We start from the raw sequence: 9,695 nt of genomic DNA on the forward strand, positions 1-9,695 counted from the left end.
AATGCTTCCCAAGATGTAAGGTTTAACCATGTATACTGGCCAGCTGTACATAACTCGTCATTAAATAAACAAATATATAAATTTGCATCCCAAATGTACAGATTTACAAAAAATGAACCGGGTTCAGTCTGTGGTGCTTGTGATGTGGCGTATGTACGTGTATTATGATGTACGTATATTTGCGTATGTGGACAGTGTGTATGTAGTGTGTCTGTGTGTGTTTATGTATGTGCTGTACGTCGGGGTGTGCAGGGTGTATGCGTTGCGTTTATGTGTGTTGTGACAGGGTGTATTGTGTATACAAGTAGGCTTGTATGTATGTATACGTGGGGTGTGTATGTGTTCTGTGCATATATGTGTCGGGTGTGTGTGTGCGTGTGTGTGAAAACACATTTCTCGCTATCTGCAGCCACATTCCGCCACCACCATCCCCTCGTATTTATACTTGTAGGTGGTCACGCCGGCACTGTTCTTGTACAATATGGAGATGGGATCCAGCTTGGTGGGGACACAACACGCCTTGGAAGCTTTCTCGGGGTTCCAATGGTTCACCAAGGTCTGGATCCTGGCGTGGTTTGTGGGCGTGACGTGGTCGCTGAGCGGAATGTAGCAGATCCCTCTGCACTCGTAGGCCTCGTAACTCTTGGGGGCGATGATCCAGGAGTTCCAGCCGATCTCGGTGAAGTCCACATGCAGAGGAGAGCGCTTGCAGTAGTTCCCTTTGGAACTCCTGCGGGTTCGTGACGAGGAGTCCCGTGAGAGCTTGGCCTGGGGTTTGAACAGGTCTGGGTTTGGGCCGCGGGCCGCCGACCTCTCGGCCAGCTCTTCCAGCGCGACTTCCTGTTCATGCACCAGCATTTCCTTCATCTCGTCCCCCTGCCCGTGCCTCGGGTCGTCGGAGAATACCACCAGTAACGGCTCGTTCTTGTTCTCCGAACTCAGCTCGTTCTGTAGCACCGCCGCCCCCGGAACCTCCTCCTCGGCACTCTCAATATGAACTTCAAGCTTATGGGTCGTTTTGTTGGATCGGACCCACCGTTTGACAGCATTTGTCACATCAAACGTTTCCCATCCGCTGTTTTTGCCATCGATCTTTTTGGAGACTAGTAGTGACATCAGAGGCTGCATAGAAATCACACTCGAGTTTTCCCCTGGTTCTTCCATGTCATAAACACGGACTATCCTGTTCACTCCTTCGTGCACCCTCCTGTCTCTGTCAACGAAGGCGTACAGTCTCAGCTCGGCCGCAATGATCTCTTCATGCTGAGGGATGGTTATGTTAAAGACTAGCATGTGCCTCCTCGTCCCCCGTTCCTCTACTGCGAGCACCGTTGTTGTATCTAAGGACACAGAGAGAGAGGAACAATTAGAAACACCGGGATATCTAAAGGACATTCCCCATCTAAAAGTAACACCGAGCTCCTCAAAATCAGATAAAATTGTGAGAGGCATTCGCGGAGCAGACAACCGATATCTTTTGAAATGTATACTCGAGGGCATGCATTGAAAGAGAGATGGGGAAAGTTCTAAGGAGCTGTGCAGGACAAGTATTTTATAAAGAGGGTGATAGGTTCCTGGCATATGGTGGCGGTGGAGATAGAAGCGTTTAAGAGGCTAATTTTAGATAGGCACGTGAATATGCAGAGAATGGAGGGATATAGACTATAGGGATAAGAGAATTATGTGCCACTAGGTTAATTAGTTTGGCAGAATATAGTGGGACAAAGGCTTGTTCCTGCGCTGTACTGTTCTATGTTCTAATATCAGATTAGCCAAACACTTGAACGTACACGCTTTGTACCGGCATTCTGTGGAATACCGAGCGGGCGAAGAGCAATGTTCTTGTAATTTCGCGGTGGGTTTTGAGCAAAGTTCGAAACAAAGCCATTCGTCCAAAGTAATTATTTTAAAAACTTGCCCCCGTTCCTTCATCTTGCCTATTCACTACCTGGTGAAGCTGTCATTACGCATTTCAGACAGAGCAACACATACGAAATGCTGGAGGAGTTCAGCAGTTTAGGCAACATCAATGGAAATGAATAAACCGTTGATAATCAGTACAATTCAGAAACAGAATCGGCTAAAAACTGAGCACGAGATGTCAGAGGACGAGTGCTTCTCTCTCGGGAGAAAATTGACGGGTGGACCGTCAAATGCATTTACCTTCATTTCTGAAGCTTCTTACAATGTTTGAAGAGGGCATGGACGATCTGTCGGTGGCAAACTTGTTGTACAGATCGATCATGTACTGTGGTGGATCTTCTTGCAACGGGTCTTGCAAAGGGATTTCCGACAAGTTCACACTCCCGAAGAACTCGTCCTTCACGCTTTCCAAAAATGCGTTGAAAACAAACCCAGAATCGTCCTCTGGAAAGACTTCATTGCCGTAATTGTCTAATCCATCTTCGTCGACTGACTGGTCCCAACCATTGAGCGGCTTACATGTTGTGACTTGCAGTAGGAAAGTGAGGGAGAACGTGATAGTGAGGCAGGTAACGTAAGTCATTGCTCCTTGTCTTCTCGGAGGCCTCTGGTTCTTGTGGTATCCTTTTAGTGGTATATGGCCGTGCACCGAAGGAAGAATGAAGACAAGCGAGAGCTCTTCAATACATTGACTCCCCTTGGCTTGCTCGTTCTGCTCTGTCTTGCCGCGACTCCCTTTCCACCAATATCATTGCACAGATGGACCGTCTTATCTTGGCTATTGATACCCCGTTTGAGTTTCCCGTATTTCGTAACCATCTCAGTTAATGAAGATTCTGTAAACAGTTGACCAACACATTGGACTAATGGGAAGTACAATGTACACCACGGCCAGTTAGAATCTGGGCTCTCGAGGTCAGTGTCTAATTACTTGCACCGCATCGCTGCCAATTCTCTGCAAACATCACAAGAACTTTCAACAGATCGCAGCCTTCAAGACTACAAATTACTCTTGCATTTGCAGAGTATTTGTGAAACAATTCTTCAGTAAACAAGAGCCAAGTCAACCGGTTTTCAAAGCTTTGGGTGCTGAACAAAAGGCCCCCAACTAATAGGGATTTAATTATAGTCTTAACCTCATTCAAATTATCAGTTAACCGATACAATTTTGACAGCCTGTGCAGCATCCCGCCTGTTTTGTGTCAAAAGTGTTTTCCCACCACTGGCTTAAGTAGACCGACAGGAAAAGTGTAGGCAGCCCTGCCTTCCCTTAACAGTTTTATCACTAAGGGTAGCGGGCAGAAAAAGTTCCACAGATGTACTAATGAGTAACAACAAGGAAAGAATGCATCGTTCTGGGTTTACTTTCAATTTGCTGTCGCTGAAGAATTAAAAGATGACTGACCTGTAATGTATCTGAATTAGTTTTTTTTAAAACAAAGTTGGTGAGGCGATGATTATAAAGCAGGGGTTCCCAACCTTTTTTATGCCATGGATCATTACCATTAAGCAGGGGGTCTGTGGACCCCAGTTTGAGAACCCCTATTGTAAAGTAACGTTAGGTATTTTGACTGGCATTTATGCTTATGCTTGTTCAAAATTTCTCTCTGTTTTAATTTAGCACAGCTATTAATCCATTTGCACCAAAGCATTCACACTTAAAAAGTAGTTGAAAGATTTATCAGCTTATTGTGTGCGGCATGGCAAAACTGGTGGTTTCACAGCATTGCATAGCCTTATTCAGTTCCTTTAACTTTAACGGAGCTACATATCAGATAGGACATCCAATAGTATTACAGAACCAACTCCTAACTCTTTTTTGAGACTTTGCACACCTAATTTCACTCCTAGAAGATATTATCTCCCTCTCTGTCCCAGGCTCAGAATATGCATTGTGTTAGTAATCGATGTACTCTGTGAATTATTCATGCAAAACAAAAATAATTTTGAATAAAACTAAAGTAACTTGAACTTTCAACACAACCTATGTGTGAATGGTGATAAGTGAAGTATTCAAGAATGTAATTAACTCATAACACAATGGTGTATCTTCTGGATATCAATTTGAGCAATAGCAGTATAAACTTTGCACCGTGCTTTCCACAAATGCTTTATATTAATAACTTTGTTATTTGTGTTAGAAGATATTGAAAGTAGAAATTTAATTTGAAATTTCCAAAACTGAAGCCTTTATATGGTTATATCAAATGTTTTGGCCTGGAACATAAAGCCTTTTGCTTTAAATATGCTGAAAATCCTCTTTACCATCACAAAGCAGACTGGAATATTTGTTTTAACCCTCAAGTACAGCAGATAAGACAATACTTGCAATTCATTTAGAATAAAACAAGCACATTCTTGAGATGTCATAATCATGTCTTCATTAGTTTTTTTTTTGTGAAAGGAATGCAGACAGTAACCATGCAACAACTGGAATTGTTAATTCAATCTGCTATCTAACCCTGTACCCTCCATTAGATTTTTAGATCCCACTGAACACTTTGCCAGCTTCTTTTTTTGCCCATGACATCTTAAGCAGCAGGATAGAGTTATATGTAAAAGCTTCAGATGAACCTGTATGCAAAGGTACTACTAGAAGCGCATCATTCAGTACGGGAATTCATAAGAGGAGCTGTAGCTACACCCACACCTTTTCTTTCTCCCTAATTTTATACATGTCTAGTAATAACGAGATGAGGAATAGGAACAGGAGGTGGCCATAAGTCCCCTTGGGTCAGTTCTGGCATGCAATAAGATCATGGATGACTTTTCCTGCAGTTTCCTCATTAACCTCTTGTCTGTCTTGTCCAAAAATATTTTCAAGGAATCAGCCTCCACAGGTCTTTGGTGAAGAGCTTTCTAAAGAAACTCTGAGAGATGAATTTCATTTCCCTCCCCAACTTAAGCAATTCTCGGACAATACCCCCAGATTATAAATTCCCCTATGAGAGAAAGCATCCTTTCTGCATCCACCTTAAGTCCCCTTGGAACTTTATGTTCAAATAATGTTGCCTCCCATCCTTCTAAATTTTATTGAACAGAGGCCCAGCTAATTCAATCTCTCTGCATTAGCCAAACCTACATAAGAAAATAAGACATAGGGGCAGGATTAGGCCACTTGACGCATCTGGTCTGCTGTACCGTGGCTGGTTTATTATCCTTCTCAGTCCCATTCTCCTGCCTTCTCCCTGTAACCTTTGATGGCCTGACTAATCATGAATTCAGGAGTTCATCCCAGAACTGAACATAATGAACATCTGAATTGCCTCCAATGCAACAATAATGCTCCATAAATGAGACTAAAATTCTATCAGGTAGTCCAATGATGTCTGACTAATTCCTTACAGCATTCTGGTAAGAATTTCCTATTTATCAGTGTATCCCTCTTGCAGAAAAGACCAGCATTCTATTTTTCTTCCTAATTACCTGCATAGCAACTATATATGTGTGCTTCATAACAAAGGAAATCCAGAACTTCCTCTATACCACAGCAGTCTGTCCTCTCTCTGTTGTTACACTCTTCCTGATTTTCCCTGGTAATTTACAATGCCATTGTGTTTTCTTCATAATTTGCTTTCCACCTAGCTTTGTATCATCTGAAAGTGTGACTATAGTAGACGTAGTCCGTCCACATGATTCATTGATGTAAATTGTAAATAGTCTTTGTAGTAAATCAATCAGTTTGCCAACTTGAAATCTGTATTCTGAGTTAGACAGTTATCATATTTATGTACATAGTCAGTGGCCATTTTATTAGGTACTTATCTCCTGTACCTAATAAAGTGGTCATTGAGTGTATGTCAGGCATAAAGCCAACAATACTTAACCTCCATTGCAATTTTATATTTCACCTTATTGAAATCCTTTTGGAAATCCAAATACACTGTATCTACTATTTCCCTCTTAACAATGAAGGATTGGCTTTATTTGTCGTATGTACATCAAAACGTACAGTGAAATGCGCCGTTTGTGTCAAATCAAATCAGTGAGGATTGTGGTGGGCATCTCACAAGTGTTGCCACGCTTCCATGTCCAACATAACATGCCCACAGCTCACTATCCCGAAACATACGTCTTTGGTATGTGGGGGATACTGGAGCACCTGGAGGAAATGCACCCGGTCAAGAGGAGACATATAAACTCCCTGCAGACAGTGGCACGAATTGAACTCTCATTTTACAGCAGGCATTGTAAAGTGTTGTACAAACTGCTACACTACTATGACCCCCCTTATATTTTATCCACTCTTGTTACATTCTCAAAAATATGAAAAAATGTCAAATTTGATATCCTTTTCATCAACTCTGCTTCTGCCAGGTCATGATACTGATTCCTTAATAATGGATTCTAGACTTTTCCCAATTAAAGAAATTTAATTAATCTCTAAGAAGTGGGATCAAATTTTATTTATTAGTCTAAGAAACGCCAAAGATGGGATGCACAAAATCTCAAAGACAGTGACATAGGGAGTCATAGATGAAAATCATCAGCGCCTTTCTTAAATTGCTTCTGTTATTATCTGTTACAACTCCAATTACTCTATACTATATGGATAACTATGGACTACTTAGAGTGCCAGGCTTTAGATGTTTCAGAAAGGACAGGGAGGGAGGCAAAAAAGGTGGGGGCACGGCACTGCTGATCAGGGATAGTGTCATGGCTGCAGAAAAAGAGGAAGTCATGGAGGAATTGTCTAGTGAGTCTCTGTGGGTGGAAGTTAGAAACAGGAAGGGGTCAACAGCTCTACTGGGTGTTTTTTATAGACCACCCAATAGTAACAGGGTCATTGAGGACCAATGATGTCCTCAATGTCCCTGTCGATACTGGAAAGGTGTAATAATAACAGGGTTGTCAGGGTGGGAGATTTTAATTTCACAAATATTGATTGGCATCTCTCTAGAGCAAGGGTTTAGATAGGGTGGAGTTTGTTAGATGTATTCAGGAAGGCTTCCTGACACAATATGTAGATAAGCCTACAAGAGGAGAGGTTGTACTTGATTTGGCATTGGGAAATGAACCTGGTCAGGTGTCAGGTCTCTCAGTGGGAGAGCATTTTGGAGATAGTAATCACAATCCTATCTCCTTTACCATAGCATTGGAGAGGGATAGGAACAGACAAATTAAGAAAGTGTTTAATTGGAGTAAGGGGAAACAGGCAGGAACGTGAAAGCATAAATAGGGAACGGATGTTCTCAAGGAAATGTACGGGGGATATTTGCGAGGAGTTCTGCATAGGTATGTTTCAATGAGACAGAAAGGATGGGAGGATACAGGAGCAGTGGTGTACAAAGGCTGTTGTAAATCTAGTCAAGAAGAAAAGAAAAGCTTATGAAAGTTTCAAAAAACTAGGTAATGATGGAGATCTAGAAGATTATAAGGCTAGCAGGAAGAGGCTTAAGAATGAAATTAGGAGAGCCAAAAGAGGCATGAGAAGGCTTTGGTGAGAAGGATTAAAGAAAACCCCAAGGCATTCTACAAGTATGTGAAGAACAAGAGGATAAGACGTAAGAGAATAGGACCAATCAAGTGTGACAGTGGGAAAGTATGTATGGAACTGGAACAGAGAGCAGAGGTACTTAATAAATACTTTGCTTCAGTATTCACTATGGAAAGAGGTCTTGGCAATTGTAGGGATGACTTACAGCAGATTGAAAAGCTTGACCACATAGACATTAAGAAAGGGGATGTGCTGGAGCTTTTGGAAAGCATCAAGTTGGATAAGTCTCCGGGATCGGACAAGATATACCCCAGGCAACTGTGGGAGGTGAGGGAGGAGACTGCTGAGCTTCTGGCAGTGGTCTTTGGATCATCAATGGAGGTGGGAGGGGTTCCAGAGGATTGGAGGATTGCAGATGTTGTTCCCTTATTCAAGTAAGGGAATAGAGATAACCCAGGAAATTATAGGCCAGCAAATCTTACTTCAGTGGGTGGTACGTTGATGGAAAAGATCTTGAGAGGTAGGATTTGGAGAGACATAATATGATTAGGAATAGTCAGCATGGCATTGTCAAAGGCAGGTCGAGCCTTATGAGCCTGATTGCATCTTTTGAGGATGTTCTTGCTTTCACTCTCAGTTTGAGCTGCCTAGTTCTTTTTCTTTGTTTTTTGTTTTTTGTTTGTTTTGGGTTTTTTTGTGTACATCTCAGTTATAAAAGTTTCTTCATCTTTTTCTATGGACAAGAGGAGAATCAATAATCTTTTTCTTTTTATAGACTATTAGATTAATACTATGTATGATCTTGATAATGTTTATTTTTCTTTTATTTGAATTGTTATTGATATAGATATTTGAGCTAATTCTCCTCTTGTTTACATATATATGTACTTTTATTTAACTAATAAAAAGATTGAAAAAGAATGAAAGAATCTTTTGAGGATGTGACTAAGCATAGATGAAGAAGTGGAGGGATGGGTTAGTACATTTGCTGATGACACAAAGGTTGGGGGTGTTGTGGATAATGTAGAAGGCTGTCAGAGTTTATAGCAGGACATCGATATGATGCAAAACTGGGCTGAGCAGTGGCAGATGGAGTTCAACCCAGATAAGTGTGAGGTGGTTCACTTTGGTAGGTCAAATATGATGGCAGAATATAGTATTAATGGTAAAACTCTTGGCAGTGTGGAGGATCAGAGGGATCTTGGGGTCCAACTCCATAGACAATCAAAGCTGCTGCACAAGTTGACTCTGTGGTTAAGAAGGCATACAGTGCATTGGCCTTCATCAATCACGGGATTGAGTTTAAGAGCTGAAAGGTAATGTGACAGCTATATAGGACCCTGGTCAGACCCCACTTGGAGTATTGTGCTCAGTTCTGTTCACCTCACTACAGGAAGGATGTGGAAACTATAGAAAGGGTGCAGAGGAGATTTACAAGGATGCTGCCTGGATTGGGGAGCATGCCTTATGAGTGAACTTGGCCTTTTCTCCTTGGAGTGACGGAGGATGAGAGGTGACCTGATAGAGATGCATAAGATGATGAGAGGCATTGATCATGAGGATAGTCAGAGGCTTTTCCCCAGGGCTGAAATGGCTAGCACGAGAGGGCACAGTTTTAAGCTGTTGGAAATAGGTACAAAGGAGATGTCAAGGGTAAGTTTTTTATGCAGACAGTGATGAGGGCGTGGAATAGACTGCCAGTGACGGTGGTGGAGGCGGATGCGATAGGGTCTTTTAAGGACTCCTGGATAGGTAAATGGAGCTTAGAAAAATAGAAGGCTATGTATAACCCTAGGTAATTTCTAAAGTAAGGACATATTCGGCACAGCATTGTGGGCCGAAGGGCCTGTATTGCGCTGCCAGTTTTCTATGTTTTACGTTTTTAACTATTTTTCCAGAAATAATTTTTTCCAATTCACTTTTTGATTAATCATCTTTATCTGCTTGCAGCATCACATCATGGCACACATATACATTTACCATGTGGTGAAATGTTGCCATAGAATGCTTGGTACTTACCTCACTCCTGTTGTAGCTCCGTCTTCTCATTTGTTTTCCTTTTAAAGATGGAAGAACTTGCCTTGATCTATATCATCTACATGCTCATTGCATCATCTTCAAACAATTATTTTTCAATAAATATTTAAATACTTATAATAAATCAAGTTTTTGAAATTGTTCCTGAAAATCCAGTCTAACCATTTTTTTTTTGCTTTATTAGCTATCTGAATTCAGGGACAGTATTCTGAATATAGAGAGAATTCCAAAGAAGCCAAGTTTTATAGAAAATTTAAAAGTATAGAACAAAAAACTTCTAGTAAGAGAGAAGTAATGA

General features: G+C 41.4%; 1 protein-coding gene across 1 annotated transcript; it reads right to left on the reverse strand.

The window, feature by feature from the left end:
• Positions 1 to 399: 399 nt before the first annotated feature.
• On the reverse strand, positions 400 to 2,506 carry LOC132379228 (bone morphogenetic protein 10-like). The gene is made up of 2 exons (XM_059946937.1): positions 2,164 to 2,506; positions 400 to 1,340 (listed from the first exon to the last, which is right to left on the reverse strand). The coding sequence occupies exons 1-2, from the start codon at positions 2,504 to 2,506 to the stop codon at positions 400 to 402; spliced, it is 1,284 nt and encodes a 427-aa protein (XP_059802920.1).
• Between the last annotated feature and the right edge of the window lie 7,189 nt (positions 2,507 to 9,695).

This window comes from Hypanus sabinus, chromosome 21, assembly GCF_030144855.1.
Source record: "Hypanus sabinus isolate sHypSab1 chromosome 21, sHypSab1.hap1, whole genome shotgun sequence".
In the NCBI taxonomy this organism is placed as follows: Eukaryota; Metazoa; Chordata; class Chondrichthyes; order Myliobatiformes; family Dasyatidae; genus Hypanus; species Hypanus sabinus.

Excerpts from the sequence above, each read along its gene's own strand:
- LOC132379228 (XM_059946937.1), bottom strand. The coding sequence starts at position 2,506 with ATGACTTACGTTACCTGCCTCACTATCACGTTCTCCCTCACTTTCCTA. Across the intron at positions 1,341-2,163 it reads AAGAAGCTTCAGAAATGAAG|ATACAACAACGGTGCTCGCA; the intron begins GTAAATGCATTT and ends CTGTGTCCTTAG.